This window comes from Hyperoodon ampullatus (assembly GCF_949752795.1).
Source record: "Hyperoodon ampullatus genome assembly, chromosome: 2".
NCBI classification, from domain to species: domain Eukaryota; kingdom Metazoa; phylum Chordata; class Mammalia; order Artiodactyla; family Ziphiidae; genus Hyperoodon; species Hyperoodon ampullatus.
Window position 1 is genome coordinate 74,782,373 of NC_136915.1, and position 27,990 is coordinate 74,810,362.

Sequence of the window (27,990 nt, forward strand, 5' to 3'; positions counted from 1 at the left end):
ACATTAAAATTATAGTAGGAGAGGAAAGAGATTAATGCAGAAAAAAATGAAGACATATGGCTGAAAACTTCCCAAGTTTGGCAAAGCACATACATTTACAAATTCAAGAAGCTCAGTAAGCACCAAGAAAACCACACCCAAATACATCATAATTAAATTACTAAAACCAAAGATAATTCTTCACCAGAAGTCCTGTTCTAAAGAAATGGTAAAGGAAGTTTTTCAGGCAGAAGAGAAATGATACCAGAGGGAAATTTGGAACTTCATGAAAGGAAGAAGAGCAACAGAAATGGTAAATATCTGTGTAGATATAACAGTTTTTCTCTTGGATTCATTAAAATATGATGGTTGAAATAAAAAAATTGTAATATCTTTTCAGGTTTCCAATGTACATTGATGTATATACATGACAACTACAATATAAAGGAAGAGTTTAAAGGGAACCAAATGTCTATAAGCTTTATAAATTTCACTTGAAGTAAAATTTTAATTCTACGTAGACTATGAAAAGTGAAGTATGTATTGTAATCTGTAGAACAACACCAAAAAAACCCCACAACTATACAGATATGCAATGTTCAGGTAATCCAAAAGAATGCAGGAATAAGGAAACAGGAATAAAAGAGGAAGGTAAGAGACTTCTAGTTTCAGCTCTGACATATAACAAAGCTAGAAGTCATTACTCCTGTTTCTTTTTTAAAATTTTTTAAAGAGCTTTTATTTATTTATTTATTTGGCTGTGCCACGTGGAATGCAGGATCTTAGTTCCCTGACTAGGGATTGAACCCGTGCCCCACTGCAGTGGAAGCACAGAGTCTTAACCACTGGACTACCAGAGAAGTCCCATCACTCCTGTTCTTATAGAAGCAACCACCAACCTGAAATCTGGAGTGAGGCAAATCTAGAAAGTTGCAGTAGAGACCAGCTTACCAAGAGAGCAAGAGCCACTGGAGCCATAAATGGTTAGGAACATTTAAATGATAATTTTGATAAGTTTCTGGAGGCTGAGTATGGACTTGCATGAGGGTGTGAAACTCATGGGAGCCATAGTCTTAGGGAGGCCCTCATACTCCCATGGGCTTTACCTCCAGGAACCCCATCAGGTTCTCAAGATGAAGATCCTGGAAAAGGTCCCCTTGTGGCTTTTGAAGGAGGGAAGGGTAATCATTGTGAAATACGCCCAGAGCATATCTGGGGGAAAAGATATTACCAGAGCCATATCCCAGTTTGAGGTGGACATCCCTCCTACTCCAGCCCCCTCAGCCTTCCTAATTCATCTTAAGGGGGCTATACTGCTGGAGAAACACCTATGAAGTTCACATCCCAGAGAAATAAGCCAAGTAAAATATTGAGATTTAATCCTAAAATTGTAGAATGCTTTTCCTCCCCCACACTTTACCCTCATACCAACACCAAAAAAGATAAAAACAAAATATGCAGATGTATAACAGGGCTCCAGTATAGGAACAATGGATTACAACTGAATAGCTACAAGGCGTGGACTCTCTCTGAGTAGTACTGAGGGAAGCCCAGAGTCAAAACAAGGATACTAAGGGAACTTGAAGCTTCTGACACCTATAGCAAACATGAAACACAGTTCACCTCCTTGGACAAATTAACAGATCCACCCAGTAAATGCCTGTTTACCTCTGTTCTTATTACCCAATGCTATGGGTATTTACCCATGGTAAAGTTTACCCATGGTAAACTTTGAACAAAAAATTAGAAGACATGCCTAAATGCAAGAAAAAATAGTCTGAAGAGTCAAAGCAAGCATCAGAACCAGACTCAAATACTGTAGATGTTGGAATTATCAGATAGGGAATTTAAAATGACTATGATTATGTTGAGTCTAATAGAAAAAGTAGGCAATATGCAAGAACACGTGAGTAATGTGAGCAGAGAGAAACTGTAAGAAAGAAACAAAAGGAAATGCTAAAAGTAAAAAAAAAACACTGTAATAGAAATAAATGTTTTGATGGGCTCATCAACAGATTGGACACAATGAAGGAAAGTATCAATGAGGTTGAAGATAGATCAATAGGGACTGGCTAAACTGAAATGCAATGAGAAAAAAAGAATGAAAAAAAAAAAAAAAAAAAAAACCCAGAACAGAACATCTAAGAATTATGGGACAATTTTGAAAAGTGTAACATATGCATAATTGGAATACCAGAAGGAGAAGGAAAAGGAACAAAAGAAGTATTTGAAGTAATAATAGCAGAGAAAGTATTATAAAATTAATGACAGACATCAAAATACAGGCCTGGGAAGCTTAGTTTAAAAGTACCAAGCAAAATAAATACCAAAATAACTGCACCTGGGCACATGATATTTATACTGCAGAAAACCAAAGACTAAGAAAATCTTGAAAGAAGTCAAAGGGGGGATGGAAGAAAACCTTACTTGAAGAAGAACAGAATAAGAATTATGGCAGACTTCTCATCACCATGCAGGCAAGAAGAGAGTGGAGTAAAATATTTAAGAGTTGAAAGAAAAAACCCACTAACCTATAATTAATTCTATATCCAGGAAATTATCCTTCAAAAATGAAGGACAAAGACTCTCTCAGACAAACAAAAATGGAGGCTAGGGACTTCCTTGGTGGCGCAGTGGTTAAGAATCTGCCTGCCATACAGGGGACACAGGTTTGAGCCCTGGTCCGGGAAGATCCCACATGTCGCAGAGCAACTAAGCCTGTGCGCCACAACTACTGAGCCTGTGCTCTAAAGCCTGTGAGTCACAACTACTGAGCCCACACCCACAACTACTGAAGCTCGCATGCCTAGAGCCCGTGTTCCGCAACAAGAGAAGCCACCACAGTGAGAAGCCTGCACACCACAATGAAGCATAGCCCCTGCTCACTGCAACTAGAGAAATGCTGCGCACAGCAATGAAGACCCAACACAGTGAAAAATAAATATAATTTAAAAAAATATATAAACAAACAAAAATGAAGGTTATTCATTGCCAGCAGATCTGTCCTGCAAAAATCATAAAAGAAGTTCTTCAGTGAGAATGAAAATTACATAGGTTAGTAATTTAAATGTACGTAAAGAAAGGAAAAGCATCAGATAAGAAAAATGAAGGTAAAATAAAATCTTTTTCTTCATCATTGATCTAAAAGATTACTGTTTAATAATAGTAACAATATACAGGGTGATTATAGAATATGGGTAAGTGAGATGAATGAGAGCAGTATCATAAGGGATAGGAGAAAGGATTTAGAAATACAGTATTATAAGGTAGCTACACTACAAGTGAAGCATTATAGTGTTATTTAAAGATGGACTTAATTCAGTTAAAAATGTATATTGCAGACACTAGGACGACTAAAAAACTCTAAAAACAAGTATAATAAGAGAGGAGATGAAATAGAATCATAAAATCAGAAGAGGCAGAAAAATAGGGGAAAAAAGAAAAAAGAAAATAAGTGCTGCAACAAGTAGGAAACAGTTACAAACAATAGTGGATACTAATCTAACTATGTTAATAGTCACTTTAAATATGAATCGTATAAATACATCAATTAAAAGAGATTGTCAGAGTGGATTAAAAAACAAGCTCCTTGTATACAAAAAAAGACCCAGCTATGGGTTGTCTGTTAGAAACTCACTTTAAATATAAAGAACCAGGTAAAAAGGAAATGAATGGAGAAAGATATACCATGCTATCATTAACCAAAAGGAAGCTGGAGTACCTATATTCATTTCAGACAAAAGAGATTTTAGAACAATGAAAATTATGAGGGATGCAAAGAGATATAACGTAATGATTTGGTGGTCAGTTCTCCAAAATTTAACAATTTTTTTTTTTTTTTTTTTGTGGTACGCGGGCCTCTCACTGTTGTGGTCTCTCCCGTTGTGGAGCACAGGCTCCGGACGTGCAGGCTCAGCAGCCATGGCTCATGGGCCTAGCTGCTCCACGGCATGTGCGATCTTCCCGGACTGGGGCGTGAACCCACATCCCCTGCATCGGCAGATGGACTCTCTACCACTGCACCACCAAGGAAGCCCTAAGATTTAACAATTCTAAACATTAGCTTTTAACAACAGAGTGTCAAAACACATGAGGCAAAAGCTGATAGAATTGGAAGGAGATATAGACAAATCCACTACAACAGTTGGAGACTTCATCCCTGTTTTGATAATTGATAGATCAAGCAGGCAGAAAATCAGTAAGTATGTAGATGACCTGAACAACAGTATCAGTCAGTCAACTTGATCTAATTAACAGACTATGCCATTTAACAAAAGAATCTACATTCTTCTCTAGCTTGCCAGGAACATTCACAAAGATAGAGCACATTCTGGGCCATATACCACACCTTAACAAGTTTAAAACATAGTACTCGTACAAAGTATATTTGCAGACCACAATGGAATTAAATTAGAAATTGAAAACAGGGACTTCCCTGGTGGTGCAGTGGTCAAGAATCCGCCTGCCAATGCAGGGGACATGGGTTCGAGCCCTGGTCTGGGAGGATCCCACATGCCACAGAGAAACTAGGCCTGTGTGCCACAACTACTGAGCCTGCACTCTAGGGCCCATGAGCCGCAACTACTGAGCCCGTGTGCTACAACTACTGAAGCCCGCATGCCTAGAGCCTGTGCTCACAACAAGAGAAGCCACCGCAATGAAGAGTAGCACCTGCTCACCACAACTAGAGAAAGCCCACGTGCAGCAACGAAGACCCAACGCAGCCAAAAGAAGAGGTCTCAAGAAATTTTAAAATATTTTGAACCAATTTTTTATTATCAAAATACAGCTTCTCAAGATTTGGGGGATTTAGGAAAAGCAGTGCTTAGAGGGCAATTTATAACCTTAAATGCATGTACTGGAAAATAAGAAATATCTACATTCACTAAAGATATTGATGGCAAATAAGCCATATGAAAAGATGCTTAACATTATTTGTCACTAAGGAATATTAAAACAACAATGAGATACCACTATACATCTTTTAGAATGATTAAACACACACACACAAAACTGACTGACAATTGCTTACAAGGATACAGAGTGATAGGAACTCTTTATTGCTGGTAGTAATGAAAAATGGTACAGCCATTTTAGCAATTTCTTGCAAAGCTAGGCATAGTCTTACCATACAATCCAGCAGTCACACTCCTAGGAATTTATTATACTGATTTAAAAACTATGTCCACACAAAAACCTGCACGTGAAAGATTATAGCAGCTTTACTCATGATTGCCAAAAACTAGAAGCAACCAAAACATCCTTCAGTAGGTGAATGGTTAAGCTGTGGTACATCCGTACAATGGAAGATTATTCGGTGATTATTAAAAAATGAACTATGAAGCCACAAAAAGATATGCATGAATTTAAATGCATAATGCTAAGTGATAGCAGTCTGAAAAGGCTGCATGGAATATGATTTGAGTTAAATGACATTCTGGAAAAGGCAAAACTCTGGCAATGGTAAAAAGGTCAGTGGGTGCCAAGGATCAGGGAAGCACAGGGGATTTACTAACATGGTAGACCATTCTGTATGATACATAATTGTGGATACATGACAGTAGGTATTTGTCTAAACCCATATCACTTAAAGTACAAAGAGTAAACTTTAATGTATGCAAAATTTTAAAAAAATCATTTAGAAGGTTGGGGAATCCAAGAACCAATGCAGAGTGTGACAGAACAATCTAACTGTATTACAAATGTATGAAGCAGCTTCACTGAAGATGACACAATAGTTGCTGACCTAAGTAAATTTGGAAATAAATGAAGACTCTAATAGTAGAGGCAAAAGAAACTACATAGTAGTGTACTCTAGTTGATAAAGTTATTTCCCACGAGATTAAAGTTTTTAACTGTATCAAGTTCACAATGCTGGTGTTGCCATCCTTGTATACCAAAATTGAACAAGTAAGTAAATAGATGGTGGATGGTGGAAGCTAACTCCAACTCTCACTATTGGAGTGGGAGTTTTCAGATAAGAAAGGGGAGGAAGCTAAAATGAATTGTACAGTAATGAATTAGAGTTGGCGATACCAGGAAGAACTTATGTTTACCTTACTATAGACATAGGTGGTTACATCTAGAAATACTTATAGATTTGGGTATACATACATGTTAGTATTCATATATATTTCTCTGTTCTGACAGCTGAGAGGGCCTAGAAGCAACACCCCAGTAGCAACAAGCATACCTAGTTCCAAAGTATTGGTTTCTAATACCATTCTCCAGTAAAAGGAACTAGGGCTCCTTGCAGAAATGGCTGATTCTGGGACTGGGGTAGGAAGTATAGAAAATGAGCATGGGCCATTTTATAGCGGTAGAAAGTAAGTGCTCAAACACGCATGCACGTGTGCATGCACGCACACACAATTATATGTCAGAGGGACATAGAGACAATTGAAAGAGTTTCCAATGACCAAAGCTTGAATAATTTGAGCAAAAAAATAATGTAGTATTGGATTAGAGCCCAAAGTATAAAATAAATATCCATGAGTCTGTATTGCTGTTAATGATGAATAAATAAATAAATGGGGGAAAAGAGACACATTGCCCAGGCTGAGAAATTCCACTCTTCCTTCAAGGAGGTAGAGTAAAACTCTCTATTCTTTAAGTGTGCACTGGGCATAGTGACTTTATTCCAAAGAGTACAGTGTGGAAAGGGAGGGAAAAAATGTAATTATGCAGTGAAGACACCTGACAAACACTACCTCAACCAGGTGATGAAGGTCAACATCCACAGTGATAAGCCATGTTGATAGTGTGTAACTTTGATACAATATGATATAAATGGCACTTCTGTTGTCATCTTCTCAATAACCCATAACCCCAGCTAATGATGAAAAAAACACCACACAAATACCAACAGAGGGATACTCTACAACATACCTGAACAGTACTCCTCAAAGTTGTCAAGGTCATCAAAACAAGGAAAGTTTGAGGAAACCATCACAGCCAAGTAGAGGCTAAGGAGATATGAATACTAAATGTAATGTGGTATCCTGGATGAGATCCTGGAATAGAACAAGGACATTAGGTAAAAACTAAGGAAATCTGAATAAACTTTGGACTTTAGTTAACAATAAGGTAACAATATTGGTTTATTAATTGTACAAATCTAACATACTAATGTAAGATGTTAATGATAATGGAAACTGGATGTTGGGTACATGACACCTCTCTATACTACTATCTTTGCAATTTTTCTGTAAATCTAAAACATTTCAAAAAGTTTATTTTAACAAAAAGTCCCATTTTATATAAAAGTCTTGAAAAATGTAAATTATCTATATTATAAAAAATATCCATTGCCTGGGGATTTGGAATGTCAGGAGAGAGAGATCATGAAGAGTTCTGAGAAAAGTTTTGGAGGTGATGGATATATTCATTCTCTTGATTGTGGTGATAGTTTCACCATTGTATTTATATAGCAAAACATCAAATTCTACACTTTGAATATTTGCAGTTTATTGTATGTCATTTATATTTATTAAAGCTTTTTCTTTTTAAGAATAGGGGACAAACAGAAAATAACAGAACAATAGACCTAAATCCAATTATACCAACTATTACATTAAATGTAAATGGTCAACACCCAGCTATGTGCTGCGTAGAAGAAGTCTACCTTATATATACTGATAATTGGGGGTGGGGGGAAAGATATGCTATCCAAACACTATCAAATGAAAGCTTGTGGTGGCAAGATTATCCAAGATTAAAGAGGGACATTTATAATGCTAAAAATGTCAATTCAATAAAAAGAACAATCCTAAATGTAAATTAATCTAATAACAGAGCTTCAATATATGTGAAACAAAAACTACTATAGCTGAAAAGAGAGAAATAGCAAAATCTACAAAGTTGAAGACTTCTATAGTCATCTCTCAGTAATCTATAGACCAATTAAACAAAATCCAGAAGGATATAGAAGACCTGAACAATACCATCAGCCCAATTGACTTAACTGACATTTGTAGTGTATTCTACTTAATAACAATAGAAGACACTCTTCAAATGTACATGGAACATTCACCATCAGAGACCATATCTGGGGTCATAAGACAAAGCTTAACAGTTTAAAAAAACTAAAAATCATGCAGAATATGTTCTCTGACCATAATGGGACTAACTAGAAATCAATAACAGAAAGATATCAAGAAAATTCTCATATTTGTTAATTTAAACAGCACACTTCTAAATAATCCATGGTCAAAGATAAAGTCTTAAGGGAAATTAGAAAATATTTTTGTGATGAATGAAAATGAAAATGCAGAAGATTGATTCAAGATGGCGGGAGATGGGTTCAAAACGGCGGAGTAGAGGGACATGCTCTCACTCCCTCTTTCGAAAACACCGGAATCACAACTAAATGCTGAATAATCATCGATAGGAAGACACTGGAACTCACCAAAAAAGATACCCCACATGCAAAGACAAAGGAGAAGCCGCAGTGAGACAGTAGGAGGGGAGCTATCACAATAAAATCATATCCAATAACTGCTGGGTGGATGACTCACAAACTGGAGAACACTAATACCACAGAAGTCCACCCACTGGAGTGAAGGTTCTGAGCCCCACGTCAGGCTTCCCAACCTGAGGGTCTGACAACGGGAGCAGGAATTCCTAGAGAATCAGACTTCGAAGGCTAGTGGGATTTGATTGCAGGACTTTGGCAGGACGGGGGGAAACAGAGACTCCACTCTTGGAGGGCACACACAAAGTAGTGTGTGCATCAGGACCCAGGGGAAGGAGCAGAGACCACGTAGGAGACTGAACCAGGCCTACCTGCTAGTGTTGGAGGGTCTCCTGCAGAGGCGGAGGGCAGCTGTGGCTCACCAAGGGACAAGGACACTGGCAGCAGAAGTTCTGGGAAGTACTCCTTGGTGTGAGCCCTCCCAGAATCTGCCATTAGCCCAACCAAACAGCACTGGATAGGCTCCAGTGTTGGGTCGCCTCAGGCCAAACAACCAAGAGGGAGAGAATCCAGCCCCACCCATCAGCAGACAAGCGGATTAAAGTTTTACGGAGCTCTGCCCATCAGAGCAACAAAGCTCTACCCACCACCAGTCCCTCCCATCAGGAAACTTGCAAAAGCCTCTTAGATAGCCTCATCCACCAGAGGGCAGACAGCAGAAGCAAGAGCTACAATCCTGCAGCCTGAGGAACTGCACACACATTCACAGAAAAATAGACAAGATGAAAAGGCAGAGGGCAATGTACCAGATGAAGGAACAAGATAAAAACCCAGAAAAACAACTGAATGAAATGGAAATAGGCAATCTTCCAGAAAAAGTATTCAGAATAATGATAGTGAAGATGATCCAGGACCTCACAGAAAGAATGGAGGCAAAGATGGAGAAGATGCAAGAAATGTTTAACAAAGATCTAGAAGAATTAAAGAACAAACAAACAGAGATGAACAATACAATAACTGAAATGAAATATACACTAGAAGGAATCAATAGCAGAATAACTGAGGCAGAAGAACGGCTAAGTGACCTGGGAGACAGAATGGTGGAATTCACTGCTGGGGAACAGAATAAAGAAAAAAGAATAAAAAGAAATTAAGACAGCCTAAGAGACCTCGGGGACAACATTAAATGCAACAACATTTGCATTATAGAGGTCCCAGAAGGAGAAGAGAGAAAGAACCTGAGAAAATATTTGAAGAGATTACAGTCAAAAACTTCCCTAACATGGGAAAGGAAATAGCTACCCAACTCCAGGAAGTGCAGAGAGTCCCAGCCAGGATAAAACCAAGGAGAAACACACCGAAATACATAATAATCAAATTGGCCAAAATTAAAGACAAAGAAAAATTATTGCAAGCAGCAAGGGAAAAATGACAAATAACATACAAGGGAATCCCCACAATGTTAACAGCTGATCTTTCAGCAGAAACTCTACAAGCCAGAATGGAGTGGCATGATATACTTAAAGTGATGAAAGGGAAGAACCTACAACCAAGATTACCTGGCAAGGATCTCATTCAGATTCGATGGAGAAATCAAAAGATTTACAGACAAGCAAAAGCTAAGAGAATTCAGCACTACCAAACCAGCTGTACAACAAATGCTAAAGAAACTTCTCTAAGTGAGAAACACAAGAGAAGAAAAGGACCTACAAAAACAAACCCAAAGCAATTAAGAAAATGGTCATAGGAACATACATATCAATAATTACCTTAAACATGCAGGGATTAAATGCTCCAACCAAAAGACACAAGCTCGCTGAATGGATACAAAAACAAGACCCATGCATATGCTGTCTACAAGAGCCCCACTTGAGACCTAGGGACACATACAGATTTAAAGTGAGGGAATGGAAAAAGATATTCCATGTAAATGGAAATCAAAGGAAAGTTGGAGTAGCAATACTCATATCAGATAAAATAGACTTTAAAATAAAGAGTGTTACAAGAGACAAGGAAGGACACTACATAATGGTCAAGGGATCAATCCAAGAAGAAGATATAACAATTATAAATATGTATGCACTCAACATAGGAACACCTCAATACATAAGGCAACTGCTAACAGCTATAAGAGAGGAAATCGACAGTAACACAATAATAGTGGGGGACTTTAACACCTCACTTACACCAAAGGACAGATCAACCAAACAAAATTAATAAGGAAACACAAGCTTTGAATGACACAATAGATCAGATAGATATGATTGATATTTATAGGATATTCCATCCAAAAAGAGCGGATTACACTTTCTTCTCAAGTCTTCATGGAACAGTTTCCAGGATAGATCACATCTTGGGTCACAAATCAAGCCTTGGTAATTTTAAGAAAATTGAAATGATATCAAGCATCTTTTCTGACCACAATGCTATGAGATTAGAAATCAATTACAGGGGAAAAAAACGTAAAAAACACAAATGCATGGAGACTAAAAAATACGTTACTAAATAACCAAGAGATCACTGAAGAACTCAAAGAAGAAATCAAAAAATAAGTAGAGACAAATGACAATGAAAACATGATGAATCAAAACCTATGATATGCAGCAAAAGCAGTTCTAAGAGGGAAATTTATAGCTATTGAAGCCTACCTCAAGAAACAATCTCAAACAATCTAATGTTACACCTTAAGGAAGTAGAGAAAGAAGAACAAACAAAATCCACAGTTAGCAGAAGGAAAGAAATCATAAAGATCAGAGCAGAAATAAGTGAAATAGAAGCGAAGAGAACAGTAGCAAAGATCAATAAAACTAAAAGCTGGTTCTTTAAGAAGATAAACAAAATTGATAAACCATTAGCCAGACTCATTAAGAAAAAGAGGGAGAGGACTCAAATCAATAAAATTAGAAATGAAAATGGAGACGTTACAACAGACACAGCAGAAATACACAGCATCCTAAGAGACTACTAAAAGCAACTCTATGCCAATAAAATGGACAACCTGGAAGAAATGGACAAATTCTTAAAAAGGTATAACCTTCCAAGACTGAACCAGTAAGAAACAGAAAATATGAACAGCCCAATCACAAGTAATGAAATTCAGCCTGTGATTAAAAATCTTCAAACAAACAAAAGTCCAAGACTAGATGACTTCACAGGTGAATTCTATCAAACATTTAGAGACGAGCTAACACCCACCCTTCTCAAACTCTTCAAAAAATTACAGAGGAAGGAAAACTCCCAAACCCATTCTACAAGGCTACCATCACCCTGATACCAAAACCAGACAAAGATACTACAAAAAAAATTACAGACCAATATCACTGATGAATATAGATTCAAAAATCCTCAACAAAATACTAGCAAACAGAATCCAACAACACATTAAAAGGATCATACACCATGATCAAGTGGGATTTATCCCAGATATGCAAGGATTCTTCAATATGTGCAAGTGAATCAATTTGATACACCGTATTAACAAATTGAAGAAGAAAAACCATATGATCATCTCAATAGATGCAGAAAAAGCTTTTGACAGAATTCAACAACTATTTATGATAAAAACTCTCCAGAAAGTTGGCATAGAGGGAACCTACTTCATCATAAAAGGCCATATATGATAAACCCACAGCAAACATCATTCTCAATGGTGAAAAATTGAAAGCATTTCCTCTAAGATCAGGAACAAGAGAAGGATGTCCACTCTCGCCACTATTATTCAACATAGTTTTGGAATTCTTAGAAACAGCAATCAGAGAAGAAAAAGGAATAAAAGCAATGCAAATTGGAAAAGAAGGTGTAAAACTGTCACTGATTGCAGATGACATGATACTATACATAGAGAATCCTAAAGATGCCACCAGAAAACTACTAGAGCTAATCAATGAATTTGGTAAAGTAGCAGGATACAAAATTAATACACAGAAATCTCTTGCATTCCTATACACTAATGATGAAAAATCTGAAAGTGAACTTAAGGAAACACTCCCATTTACCATTGCAACAAAAAGAATAAAATACCTAGGAATAAACCTCCTTAGGGAGACAAAAGACCTGTATGCAGAAAACTTAAGATAGTGATGAAAAAAAGGAAAGATGATACCAACAGATGGAGAGATATACCATGTTCTTGGATTAGAAGAATCAATATTGTGAAAATGACTATACTACCCAAAGCAATCTACAGATTCAATGCAATCCCTATCAAATTACCAGTGGCATTTTTTACAGAACTAGAACAAAAAATCTTAAAATTTGTATGGAGACACAAAAGACCCCAAATAGCCAAAGCAGTCTTAAGGGAAGAAAACGGAGCTGGAGGAATCAGACTCCGTCTTTAGTCTATAGTTCAATGCTACAGTAATCAAGACAATATGGTATTGTATTGGCACAAAAACAGAAATAGATCAATGGAACAGGACAGAAAGCCCAGAGATAAAACCACACACCTATGGTCAACTAATCCATGCCAAAGGAGGCAAGGATATACAATGGAGAAAAGACAGTCTCTTCAATAAGTGGTGCTGGGAAAATTGGACAGCTGCATGTAAAAGAATGAAATTAGAACACTCCCTAGCACCATACACAAAAATAACCTCAAAATGGATTAGAGACCTACATTTCAGACCGGGCACTATAAAACTCTTGGAGGAAAACATAAGAAGAACACTCTTTGACATAAATCACAGCAAGATATTTTTGATCCACCTCCTAGAGTAATGGAAATAAAACCAAAAATAAACAAATCAGACCTAATGAAACTTAAAAGCTTTTGCACAGTAAAGGAGACCATAAACAAGATGAAAAGACGACCCTCAGAATGGGAGAAATTATTTGCAAATGAATCATTGGATAAAGGATTAATCTCCAAAATATATAAACAGCTCATGCAGTTCAATATTAAAAAAAACAAACAACCCAATCCAAAAATGGGCAGAAGACCTAAATAGATATTTCTCCAAAGAAGACATACCAATGACCAAGAAGCACATGAAAAGCTGCTCAACATCACTATTAGAGAAATGCAAAGCAAAGCTACAGTGAGGTATCACCCCACACCAGTTAGATTAGGCATCCTCAGAAAATCTACAAGCAACAAATGCTGGAGAGGGTGTGGAGGAAAGGGAACCCTCTTGCACTGTTGGTGGGAATGTAAATTGATACAGCCACTATGGAAAATAGTATGGAGGTTCCTTAAAGAACTAAAAATAGGGCTTCCCTTGTGGCGCAGTGGTTGAGAGTCCGCCTGCCGATGCAGGGCACACGGGTTCGTGCCCCGGTCTGGGAAGATCCCACATGCCGCAGAGCGGCTGGGCCCGTGAGCCATGGCCGCTGAGCCTGTGCGTCCGGAGCCTGTGCTCCGCAACGGGAGAGGCCACAACAGTGAGAGGCCCGCGTACCGCAAAAAAAAAAAAAAAAAGAACTAAAAATAGCATTACCATATGACTTAGGAATCCCACTACTGGGCATATACCCAGAGAAAACCATAGTTGAAAAAGACAGATGCACCACTGTGTTCATTGCAACAGCATTTACAATAGCCAGGTCTTGGAAACAACCTAAATGGCCATTGACTGATGAATGGATAAAGAAGTTGTGGTATATATATACAATGGAATATTACTCAGCCATAAAAGGAGAGAAATTGGGTCATTTGTAGAGACGTGGATGCATCTAGAGACTGTCATACAGAGTGAAGTAAGTCAGAAAGGGAAAAACAAATATCGTATGTTAACACATATATGTGGAATCTAGAAAATGGTACAGATGAACTAGTTTGCAGGGCAGAAATTGAGACACAGAAGTAGAGGGAAAATGTATGGACATGAAGGGGGGAAAGCGGAGGGGGGGTGGTTGTGGGGTGATGAATTGTGAGATTGGGATTGACATGTATACACTGGTGTGTATAAAATGGATGACTAATAAGAAAATAAACATTTTTTAAAAATTCAATGTTTCAGAATTTTTTAGATGTACTGTATCATCTTTCAGAAGGAAATAGTCTAAATTTCCATATTATGAAACTAGAAAAAGAGCAAAATAAAGCCAAAGAAAGTAGAGGGAAGGGGAAAAGATAAGAACAGGAATTTATGAAACTGAAAATGGAAAAAATGATAGAGAAAATCAATGAAAACAAAAGGTGGTTCTTTCAAAAAGATAAAAAGTTAGAATCCTTTCGCCAGACTGACAAAAAAGAGAAGGCAAATTACCAATATCAGGAATGAAGGAGGGGATATAACTACAGGTGCCACAGACATTTAAAGTCTAATAAGGGGATTTTAGAAACAAGTTTATGCACGTGAATTTGATAACTTAGTTGAAATAGATCATTTCTTGGAAGACAAAAACTACCAATATTCATTGAAGATGGTATAGATAACTGAACAGTATGATATCTATTGAAGAAATTGAATTAGTATTTGTGGCCTTCCGAAAATGAACTACTGGCCCAAATAGTTTTCCTGACAAACACTACCAAAAATTTCAGGAAGAGGTGATACCAGTTCCCTACAGTCTCTTCCAGAAAATAAAAGACAGAATACTTCCCAACTTATTTTATGCAGCTATTTTTAACCTGATATCAAAATCGTGCAAAAACAGTCCATAAAAATAAAAGTTCACAACGGTATATCTTGTAAACATATAAATCTTCAATAAAACATTTGTAAATTGAATCCAGCAACATACAAACAGATTAGTACACCAAGAAGAAGAGGTGTTTATCCTGGGAATTCAAGGCTGGTTTAATGTTTGAGAATTAATTGGTAAGTGTAATACACCATATTAGCAGACTAAAGAAGTAAAACCATATGATATCAACAAATACTGAAAAAGTATTCGATAAAATTCCACATCCCTGTAATATATAAAAACACTGCACTAACTAGGGATACAAGGAAACTTCTTTATCTCAATAAGGGGCATCTACAAAAATTTTCTACGGCTGACATAATGATGAGAAAGTGAACCATTTCTTCCTAAGATTAGGAATAAGGCAAGGATCCTCACTTTCACCACTTGTTTAATGTACTACTGGAAGTCCTAGCCAGCGCAGTATGGCAAGAAAAGTAAATAAACAACACAGGGATTAAAGAGGAAAAAATAAAACAAACTATCTGTTTGAAGATTACATGATTTTCTGCATAGAAAATCCCAAGAAATCTACAGAAAAAAAAAGATTCCTAAATATAATAAGTGAGTTTAGCAAGGTTGCAGTATACAAAGTTAGCATATAAAAATAAGTCATATTTCTATATACTAACAATGAACAATTGTAAACATATATTAAAGCACCATTTACAATAGCTCCAATTTAAAAATAATAAATGCTTAAGTGTAAGTCTAACAAAATACGTATGGGATCTGTATGCTGAAAACTAAAACACTGATGAAAGAAATCAAAGATGATTGAAAATGAATCAAAAAATGAAATATATATCATGGATTGAAAGACTCAGTATAGTTTTGATTTCTCTCAATAAACATAATCTCAATAAGTCCTAGCAAGATTATTTTTGTAGAAATAGACAGACTTTTAAAATTTATATGGAAAACCTAAGAAACTATAATGGCCAAAACAATTTAGAAAAAAAAATGTTGAAATATTTATACAATCAGATTTAAGACTTAGTAAAAAGCCACAGTAACCAACACAGTACGCTATTGATGAAAAAGAATCGACACAGATCAGTTTTCAACATTGAAAATTTTCAATTTTCAACATTTCAAAATTTCAAAATTTTCAACATTGAAAATCCAGAGTAGACCCACATAGATACAGTTAACTGATTTTTGACAATGGAATACTATTGAATAGTACAATGGAATACTATTCAATAAAAAATTAGTAAGCTCTTAAAACACACAACATGGATGAAGCTCAGTTAGTTATGCTGTGCTAAATGAAAGAAGCCAGTCTTAAATAGGTGAATCCATTTATAAAATGTATGAATCCATTTTGGGAAAGGCAAAACTATTACTGTAAAAGCTTTATTTGAATAGCAGGGGTCATGGTCATATCATTTGCCCTCCACATGGAACAAATACATTATTTACATATAAAATATGCTTCCGTGTTTTTCTTTAACCTTCAAACTCTAAAGTACATAGTTCTCCTTGGCCCCAAGATGACTGTAAACATAAATGTGGACAATGAAATTGCATGGCTATAAGGTGACCATCTGAATGAAAACATTCTCATAGCAGAATCTCAGACTCTGGACAGTGTGTCCAAGAACCATTCCCACCTCCTACCATCCTTTTATCCCTACTTCCCCACCGTTGTTTGAAAAAATCTTTACTTGTGGTAATCATTATTGTCAGTACAAAGGAGCCTTGATTTAGGAGACAGAAGACATAGGTCACTTTGCACAAGTCACTTAATATTTATGTTTGTTTTCTCATCTTAAAATAAGGATAATAATACCTGTCCTGCTTACTTCATTTGTAAAGATCTGATGAATCAATGGAAACCATTTTATGTGTTGTAAAATGCTTTGTAAATGTAAGGTATCATTACTATTATTAAACATAAGAAGTAAACCAATATTTTGTGATATCTTATGGCTATCAAAGGAGGTTCAACTCTGAAAATTATTATAATTTCTAAAATTAATGCAGAATGAAAAATAAGGACTTGATAACTTCAAAGTTGATTACTCTCTAGTTTTATTACCATATACTATTTAAACTATTAATAGGATATAAGATATGTTATTACAGCAAATTTTTGGGTACATGGCTAGATATCTTAGTACAAATTCAAGTTCTGAAAATACCATCAGGAAGGATAGCAAGCAATATACTTATTAACATTAATTTGAATTATGAAAGAATTCAGTTTCAGTTAAAGCTGTAGTTGTTTCTTTCTAGCAGTAGATGCCAGTAGAGTTCTTTTTAATAAAAATCAAATTGCCTAAGTACTTCGATAGCAACAGTTTCCTGGTCACAATACCATATATAGAAATATTGCTCTAAGGACTAAAGATTCTACTTTCTCTAAGGACTTTATAACAGATAAAAAACAGTTTTATTGAAAAAAATGCATAAATTTTAAATGTAGTGTTTTCTAGCTCTTCATCTAGTGAAGATTACTTTCTTCTTGATATAGTAATTTTGTTATAAAGCTTATACATTGCTTTAAATAAATTAATTTCGTGTTCTAATTAGAAATCTGGAATATCTGTATGAAACTCAAGCAACATTGGATGTAAGTCTGGCTAGACATGTGTTAAAAACGAACATCGTGGGGCTGAAATGTTAGAATTAGCCTGCACTTTTGGCAAGGGAATGCCATGAGTGTAGTATTTTGGGGAGGTTAATATGTCAGAGATGAGTGATTGAAAGGAGTGACTGGAAGTAGAGAAAACAAGTTATTTTGAAATCCACATTTTCACTAATAAAAATGAAACTCAAAGAATGAATAAATTTAGTAACTGAACGTAGAGAAAAAGAAGTTAAGTGGCATTACTTCTATTGCTGTTGTCTATATATGAACAACTAGGTGGTCGTTGGATAATTTACAAATATGATCCTATCACATATATAATTAAAATATTTTCAAGTGTTTGATTCTACTTAGACCTTTAATTTATTAAAACTGAATACTTCAACATATATTTATTGAGTATGTAACTAGCACATGCATTGCATTTATGAATTAAAGTAATTCACAATTTGAGACATAAATTTATAAATAACAAATTTTAACATAAAATTATAAGATCATTGGAAACAGTGGAGAGAGCAGTTTATTTTTCTAGGAAGTATGTGGGAAACTTCAGTGAAGATGTGACATTTTTGGTGAGCCTTGAGGATGAATAGAATTTATCCCAAGAGAGCAAGTCAAAGAATTCAGGAATTTTATGCACTTATGCCCATACAGAGACAGTTCCTCCTCTGTAGATGTTTATTGAAGACTGCAGACACCTGTTCAGGGTCTGTTTTGTATAAAGTCGGATGTTAATAAAGAAATTATTATTATATACACACATATTTACCAGAAAGCTACAATTTAAGAAGTTTGGTGTTGTAGATACTGTTGCCTGTTTGTTTAGATTGATCTAATTTTATTATACAAAATAAAATGTACACAAATGAGCTGTTATTTAGCAAAATTCATTAGCCAATGTTTCCTCTGTATGTGTGTGTTGTGTCCTAATTTGATTACATTATTATTCCTATTTATTCTATTTGTCATTATTGTTTCTATTTATTCTGTTTGTTAAGCAGTAGGCACGAAGTCTTGATTAAGACTTTTTTTAGATAGATTTTTAAAAATATCCTTCCTTCCTTCTTTTCCTCCTTCCTTCTTCCCTCCCTCCCTCCCTCCCTTCCTTTTTTTTTCTTCCTTCTTTCTTTCCTTTATTTAAAGCTTCCAAAGAGAAAACCACACAAATTTCTCATCCTTTAATAAGTATCAGAAGGCAAGTACTCAGAATCATTGTTAAATGTCACAGGTTACTTTTTTCATGCAAATGGACAGTTTACTTTTAACCAAAGGAGCTGTTTCCAAGTGAGACCCCCTAAATCAAGGATCAGGTAAGCAGTAGTCCTCAGTGTTAAGTTTAAAAATTAACATGTCTCAGTCAACTAGAAGGATTTTTTTTCCCTCTCAATTGAAATTTCTTGCTATGACTGATTTTATATAATTTTAAATATTATATATTTTTTACAAATTTTAGAATGTTTGAAAATGTACTGCTGATACACACTTGTCAGCAGATTATGTTTGGTAAGCAATACTGACACACTAAGTTTTTATAGTTTTTGTATATATTAGACTTAAGACAGTGAGTTAGCAACATTGAGTTTTTTTAAGTGCTAGTTCAGAGTTTTTCGTTAAAATTTATGTGTTAAAATTTGTTTTGCAAGTGTTTTGTGATATCCCATACCAGCTTTCAGTGGAAAGTTAACTATTTATAAGGATTCATAAAATCTGTACTAATCTGTATTAGCTGATTTCCTGGATAAAACACAACCTTTTCAACATATTATATTTGGAGAGTGGTTTGGCCTTCAGTTGTTTGTATAGGGTTGTAATACACGTTTAACTACTTTTCCTTTTTAAAAAAAATTTTTCAGCCTACTATCCATATGTAAAGCTTTATATTTAATGTTCTTATTAAGTGTGTATTAATATTAAAACACTCTTAAACATAGCCTTTTAGGATGATATTGCAAGTCTTTAAAATCTTCATCTCTAGTTGAGATGAACAGTTTTGCTAAGAAAGGCTCAGTAATGCGCTGTTTTATATTAACAGGAAACAGAACAGCAGTAGTGGTTTGAATACACTGCAAACAGGAAGTTTGATACATGCATAGCTCTTGGCTTCTGTGTAAGAAGTTGTTGAGCTCCTTCTGGAAATATTTTCAGTTACTTTAAATTAAGTGTAAATACACATGAATGGCAGCTTATAGAGCACTACCCTGTAATCAGTATACAGGTACAACTGCTCTTCAGAAATTGGAAGGTTTTGCTAGCCGATTATTTCATAGACACTCCAAAGGTACTGCACATGATCAGAAAACAACTCTGCAAAATGACAGCCTTCATTTCTCTGAACATACTGCCTTATGGGACAGATCAAGTAAGTTTTTTTTTTTTATGTTGCATTGTAACTGGAAACTAAAATGCTAATTGGAGTTTTAGAATCAAGCACAGAACTGTGTGTGTGTGGGTGTCTTTTTTATGATTTGCCCAAGGATATTTTGCAAGGTAAAGTTGAAAAAAAATTACAAAAACTTGATTATAAGTTGAGCTGAATCACATAGCTCATGGTTCTGTTTTAAATACAATTAGTTAAGTTGAATATCAGTGGGAAAATTTTCTACAAAATTCTTACATCATTTCTAGTGTATTTTTTTAAATTAAAAAAATTTTTTTTGTTCTTAAGTGAAATGCCTACAGTTAAGAAAAATAATCATTTTATTTAAAAAAATATCTTGGATTTATAAGCCTTAAAATTCAAAAGGGGCAAAAGGACTCTTGAATTTATAATTAAATTTTTGTTAAGTTTGCCATATTTTATTTTTAAATGCATGTGTGAAAGTTACTTGAGTTTAATAAGCAGGATTTATAATATGAAAGCATAGTATGATTATTCTATGTGAAATCTTATATTTGTAACATTATAAATATCAGAATCTTTCATATGGGGGGGGGAAACTTGTTTATGCATGCATCACATTCTTTCCAGGCATGGTAAAATGTTTGGACTTACTGCTTTGCTGAAATGGTTATACGTAATGATTTTTTGTGACATGCACATTTTAAAGGCTACATTTCACATATAAACAATACCAGTGCCTTCATTCCACATCTCACCTTGGACCCTCCCCAAGGTATTTTTGTTATTCTGATTAAAGGAACAATAGAATTACTCTTGGTACTTTTTAGTGTGTTTGATCATCAAATAGCACTGTTTTGCCTCTTTCTGTTTACATACACCATAGCAGTTAAGGAAGAAAACTCAGCTAAAAGAAAAGCAACAAAAAACCAAGAATGGCTTACAAAATTGACTCTTTTGTTTATATAGTACCTTCATAGATCCGCAGAAGTTTATTTGAATTTTTTTTTATTGCATTAGAATTTTTTACCTTCCTTAAGCTATTTTAGGGAGAAAGTAAAGAACATATATTTGTACAATTTTTTTTTACTTTATAGGTTTTGATTATTTATAATTAATTCTTACTATATAGCAAGTTGATGGATGAGGAATCTCAAATATCTTCAAGGTAATGAACTGTTGAGTATTGAAATAATAGTATATTATTAAAATTTACCATGCAACAAAAGTTTGTTATTCATTTTACTTGCCCTATTCTGTTAAATTGCAGTCTCCTAAGCCCTTTTGGAAATCATTTTTATGCATTTCAAGGACCTTTTAATTAAACATTCAGTGAGGAATGAGGACAGTACTGAATTAGTACACTAATCCCTGTTTCTACAAATAGTGGGTGTTTAGTAAATGTATCTCAAATGAATGAATATCATGGACTTTTAATATTTAAAAGTTATGTTTGAATTATACTCTCACCATTTTTAAATGTGTGGGGCTTGTAACATTTTCTGAGACACATTTTAAAATCTAGCAATTGAAGATAATATTTTGAGCTATGATTTCTTTTGGAAAAAACAGACTGATAAAATGCTGTTAACATTTTTCTTTATGGTGATGCCACAAAATAAATAGAATCATAGTGTACAGTGAAATTAGGTGCAAACCTTGTAACTGTTCAAATAATAGGTATGATATAAGAAATGCTTAAAGAGTAACTGAATGTTCAGAATCAAGCATTCTTTCACTTTCTCTTTCATATCAAATATAGAAATAGACACAATAATTTTATATATGTAGTGATGAGAATGGTAAGCATAGTGTTCTAGTTTCTTATTATGGAATGTGTTGATATAGAGGAGAAAATATGGATACAACAGAAACAGAGCAATCCTTTTGTTTCGAAATTCCAAGGTTTATTTTCATGATGAAAACACAGATTTTTATTCATTTATAGTGTGAGTTGTGGAAAGAGTTTTGACAGTATGAAGTTTTCGTACAAACCACATTCTTCAAAGCTACTTAAAGCAGTTTACTTGCATGACTTGTTTGACAAGGAAAAGGAATGTAATATCTCCTGATGATAAGCTCTCTGAGTATGCTTGTTCCAAAAGTGTGATTTAAGAAATGAGCTAAGCACAGAAACTACATGTAATTTTATAAAAATTAGGTTTGTGAACTACTGAGTAAAGATTAATTACCAATCTAGGCATGTATGAAATGTAAGAATTTTAATCCAAGTTTCTTTATTCCCCAGTGACATTAAATATAGGAAGAAATACAAAATAAAGGCCACACAGTGGTTTCCAGGTGCCTTAAATGTTTTATCTTTTACTACTAAATTAAGTAGTAGGAATTCCTGTTTGATAACATAAATATTTAACAGCTGATTCCATGCACATATAAGTACTTGAAGTTCACAACAAAAAACATGAAGGAATTCTTTTTATTCTGGCTCAGAATGAATGGGTGTATTGACATTCATTGAGTTCTCTTTCTAGCAAATTTATTTTGGTTAGCTTTTAAATCTTTCTTTGATCATAAATGGTGTGTTGAGTTATATAATGCTGAATTTAATGGAAGTTTTGCACATTTTAAATCTTGGACTTTATACATTTAATGTCTAATTACAATATTTTAAGGACTGAATAGACAAATACCATCAAATGCTTTACCTATTCTCCTTTCCCATGAATTGACAGGCTATTTCTGTGGCAGACACAAATCCATATTAGTGAAGCTTAGATTGAAATACTATATTGAACAAATGAACAATTTTGAATATGGATTTTTTTAGGTAGAATCAGAGCTAAAGTGGTTGTAATAAACCACTTTATCTAGTTAGTTTTACCTTTCCAAAACTCATACAGTCTTTAAGGCAGTACACTCCCATGCTTAATTTCTTAGTCCACTAAATCTGTATCATTCTAACTTCTAAGCTAAAAGACCGCCGACATTATCCTTTCTTAAAAAATTTTTATTGGAGTATAATTGATTTACAATGTTGTGTTTCACGTGTACAGCAAAGTGAATCAGTTATACATATACATATATCCACTCTAAGAATCAATATTGTGAAAATGACTAAACTACCCAAAGCAATCTGCAGATTCAATGCAATCCTTATCAAATTACCAATGGCATTTTTCACAGAATTAGAACAAAAAATTTCACAATTTGAATGGAAACACAAAAGACCACGAATAGCCAAAGCAATCTTAAGAAAGCAAAATGGAGCTGGAGGAATCAGCCTCCCTGACTTCAGACTATACTACAAAGTTACGGTCATCAAAACAGTATGGTACTGGCACAAAAACAGAAATATGGATCAGTGGAATAAGAAAGAAAGTGCAGAGATAAACCCACACACCTATGGTCACCTAATCTATGACAATGGAGTCAAGAGTATACAATGGAGAGCCTAAAAAATTTTAACTAGCATAATACAGGAAAAGTTAACTTGCTTATTCTACTACAGGGAAATGTATTTAGCTACTATACATCTTCTGTTGGAGCTGGACACTTAGTTAGAATTAGCACTTTTCTTCAGGACCTTTTTTTTAATTGAAGGATAGTTGATTTACAATATTTTTGTGTTAATTTCAGCTGTACAGAATAGTGATTCAATATTTTTGCAGATTCTATTCCATTATAAGCTTATTTCAAGACAATGGATATAATTCCCTGTGCTATATTTAAATCCTTGTTGCTTATCTACTTTATATATAGTAGTCTGTATTGGGTTGGCCAAAAAGTTCACTCGGGTTTTTCCATAAGCTCTTACAGAAAAACCAGAATGAACTTTTTGGCCAACCCAATCTTAGTTTGTCCTCCACCCCTTCCCTCTCCCCTTTGGTAACCACCAGTTTATTTTCTATGTCTATGAGTCTGTTTCCGTTTCTGTCTGAGTCAGATTTGTCTTTCTCTAAGCCTAATATTCTCTAGGTCCATCCATGTTGCTGCAAATCGCAGTATTTCATTCTTTTTTATGGCTGAGTATTATTTTATTGTATGTATATATATATATATATATATATATGTATATGTATATATATATATATATATATATATATATACACACCACATCTTCTTAACCCAGTTGTTTGTTGATGGGCATTTGGGTTGCTTCCATGTCTTGGTTATTGTAAATAGTGCTGCTATGAACGTTGGGGTGCATGTATCTTTTTGAATTATTGTTTTCATTTTTTCTGGATATATACCCAGGAGTGGAATTCCTGGATCATATGGTAGTTCTATTTTTAGTTTTTAGAGGAACTGCCATACTGTTCTCCATAGTGGCTGTACCAAATTACATTCCCATCAACAGTTTATGAGACTTTCCTTTTCTCCACATCCTCTCCAACATTTGTTATTTGTAGATTTTTTGATGATAGCCATTCTGTCTGGTATGAGTTGATATCTCATTGTGGTTTTGATTTGCATTTCTCTTAATAATTAGTGATGAGAGCTAACACTTTTGGTCACTATGTGAACATGGCAATGAATAGTCAGACAATGGAATCCCTTTATAACAACAGTGGTTATTTATGATGTTTCTCCTACCTGGAATTTCCTGTTCCTACTACTGCCAATGGTGAGATTTGCCCATACTTTAAGACTCTGCTCACATATTAGCTTTGTAACAAAATCACCAAAGCATTCTTCTGTTCCTCTGTTCTTTATCCTTTTTAGAATTCATGATCTCTTCCTGTGTTCTCATATCATACTCACTTCTATTACGTTTTATTTTATAGTATTAAAATTGTATCACATTAGTCCTCAAGTTACCTCTCTCCCCTATTTGAACTCCTTGAAGGCATAGAATTTGTCAATTTATTTTGGTATTGCCAGCATAGTTCTCAATACATCTTGAGTTCTTTGTTAGATTAACATTAAATATCACTACAGTCTTACACTAACAAGCTTTCTCTCAATTTGTTCTATTATGATCTTTGCAATTTATTTTAAAGGCCTGTGGCCATTAACCAAAAACAGTGAAATGCTGATCTGACCCTGGTAAATAAATATCACATTTCAGAGGCACTGGACTTTTCAGTGTTACCTGTACATTTTTATCATGATTGTTTATAAGAATCTGAGTAATTAGCAGCTTTTATAGTAAAACTAAGAAACCGGGGTATTAAATGATTTGAAATTAGAAAATGTTTCCATGGAGTGTTTAACAGTGCCAAGTACTATATCAAGTGTAATAATGAGAAGCTTGTACTTGCTTGTGTTTTACAAGAATAGCCATACTACATAGTTAGAGAAGGAAGATTGAGTATATACTCTTGATAGTGTCTTGCTCAAGTGTGGTCCCAGTTTAGTAACATTAGCATCATCTGGGAGCCTGTTAAAAAGGAAGACTTTCAGGCCCCATCTAGACCTACTGAGTCAGAACCTGCATTTTAACAAGATTACCCAGCTGATTCATATGCACATTAAAGTTTGAGAAGCCCTTTTTCCCTAATAACATTTTAATCTGATTGCCAAATACTATGTCTTCATTGGAGAAAATTTGCAAACCATAGAAAACAACAAACAAAAAAGTAAAAATCACACATAATCCCACCCAAAGATAATCACTATTAACCTGGTTCTATATATAGTCTATTTTGTGCATAGATACACAAATTTCCACTGGCCCTTAACTTTGGATCTCTCCGTACAGTGGTTCATAACATTTTTCCTTATTGTAAAGATTTGTTATACAATATTTTTTAAGATAGCTGTTTTGTATTGTCTTAAGGATGCACCACAATTTATTTAAACAGTCACTAGCCATCTAGATTGTTTTTAATTTTTTGCTATCATATAAAAAAACACTGTGATAAACATTCTTGTAGCTAAATCTTTGTGCATATCATTATTTTTATATTTTATAGGACAAATGTAGAGAAATGTTATAACCATTTTAAGCTTTTGTATTAAATAAGTTGCATCCCAGATATACACATAATATATTCTCTTGGAGTTAAATTTGTTTCAATATTCAGAGAAGACATGTTTAAATTCCCTAGTATAATTTTCTGGCACAAAAGCATGCTTTACTTTCTTATTATTAGTGTTTATCAGAAATTTTCCACTTTTCAAAATTGGTCAATTATTAGTAGCAAATGGTCTGAGAGACTTGTTTTAGTTGTTGAATAGAGCATTATCTTTGGTAATCAACATACTATAATCTGCTTGGGTTGGAGATTCAGTCATATTATAAAGTATATCCTTTAAATCTGATTCTGCAATATAGCAGTGACTCATACCACTTCACTCCCACGTTTCCTGGGTGGAATATTGTCATATACACTATCACATGAAACATTTATTTACTATCTGTCAGGCATTGTTCTAATAAGCACATTGCGTATATTAGTTTATGTAATCCTTTAAAAAACCCAATAAGATGTATACTATTATTATTCACATCTTTCAGATAAAGAGACTAAAATACATTGAGGTAAAGTAATTTCCTCAAGGTAACATAACTAATAGATAAAATTTGAATCCAGGCAGTCTGGCTCCAAAGCCAACACTGTTAATCACCATTCTGTGAAATCTTTCTGTATGTTTGTAAGAAAAACCGGTCTTTGGGTCCTATAGAAATGATTTCTGTCTGAGGTTTTCTGTTAGTTGCAGACCTAGTGCATATTATGAGGACCCAGAAGAATAACAAGCTGGTCAGAGAACTTTGAAAATAAAATGTCATCCAAAACGAGCTAGTAATTTGAAACTGGAAGGATGATGCATTTTCTGAGGGAGTGAATATTACTTGCAAGTCCTGAAACAATGGCTGCTTTTAGCTCTGGGGTCTGGTTATGGTTGTATAACAAGTGTAGCCCACTTGGGATACATATTAGGTCTCATCTTTGAAATATTCGAATTAATCACTGTACTCATCTGCTCAAGTTAGCAGGACTTCTAAATGGCAGTTTTCTTGGGATCTTCTTCCAGTCCTCTTTCAAGTATTGCTAAACTTCTGGGAGTTTACTCATTCCAGAGAAGCTAATCTTCTTTCCAAAGGTTGGATGAAGAAAGAGATGGGTATTTTGATTAGTATAGAGGCTAGTAATCTCATTTTCAGCTGCTATTGATTTTGCCAGTGCTACATAGTTTCACGGTTTAAACTGGTCCCAAAGAATTTGATGTATCCTTGCTCTTGATGCGATGCCACTGATACTTGTGGAGACCGGATTCTTAATGGAAGGATGTCTCCTTGTGGAGACACTGATTCTTTTTTTCTTTCTTTTTTTTATTTTGAGACACCGATTCTCTTTTTTTCATATTTTATTTAAATTTTATTATTTATTATTTTACAACAATCATTAAGAAATCCTTGTACTGTTTCATTAAAAAATTTTTCTTTTATTATTTATTTTTTAACATCTTTATTGGAGTATAATTGCTTTACAATGGTGTGTTAGTTTCTGCTTTATAACAAAGTGAATCATCTGTACATATACATATATGTATAAATATGTATTAATTTTTAAATTAATTTTTATTGGAGTATAGTTGATGAGACACTGATTTTTTTTTTTTTTTTTTTTTGCGGTACGCGGGCTTCTCACTGTTGTGGCCTCTCCCGTTGAGGAGCACAGGCTCCGGACACGCAGGCTCAGCGGCCATGGCTCACGGGCCCAGCCGCTCCACGGCATGTGGGATCCTCCTGGACTGGGGCATGAACCGTGTCCCCTGCATCGGCAGGCGGACTCTCAACCACTGCGCCACCAGGGAAGCCCGAGACACTGATTCTTAATGGGAGGATGATCCACCCTTTCCAGTGTTATACTCATTCAAAGCTTATATCACAGATTTAGTTTCCTTAATTTATACTTATATACTTAGTCATCCTGGCTTCATGCCAGGTTGAATGTGAGAAGGTGCTTTTGACTCATCCCCACACTGTACCAAAATTGGCCTTCCTTTCTTGAACATCTTTCCAGGGATAGCAAACTGGTTGTCTGTGACCCAGATGTAAATCACAGATATGTTTTCTTTAGTCCTCATGATATTTTAAAATAATTGAGTGTGATACCATTATTT

General features: G+C 34.8%; 1 protein-coding gene across 2 annotated transcripts in view; it reads left to right on the plus strand.

Annotated features, from left to right (window-relative positions):
- The window catches only part of PRKACB (protein kinase cAMP-activated catalytic subunit beta), a gene marked incomplete at both ends in the record, with an annotated part of 140,459 nt that overhangs the window by 43,842 nt on the left and 68,627 nt on the right, over nucleotides 1-27,990 (plus strand). The window contains one exon of one of the 2 annotated variants that reach the window (XM_079696333.1): nucleotides 19,797-19,980. The exons of the other annotated variant lie outside the window; for it this stretch is intronic. Within the exon in view, the coding sequence (XP_079552459.1) occupies nucleotides 19,797-19,980 (184 nt within the window). Of the gene's footprint in view, nucleotides 1-19,796; nucleotides 19,981-27,990 lie in introns of those variants that run through there. 2 annotated transcript variants of the gene reach the window in all.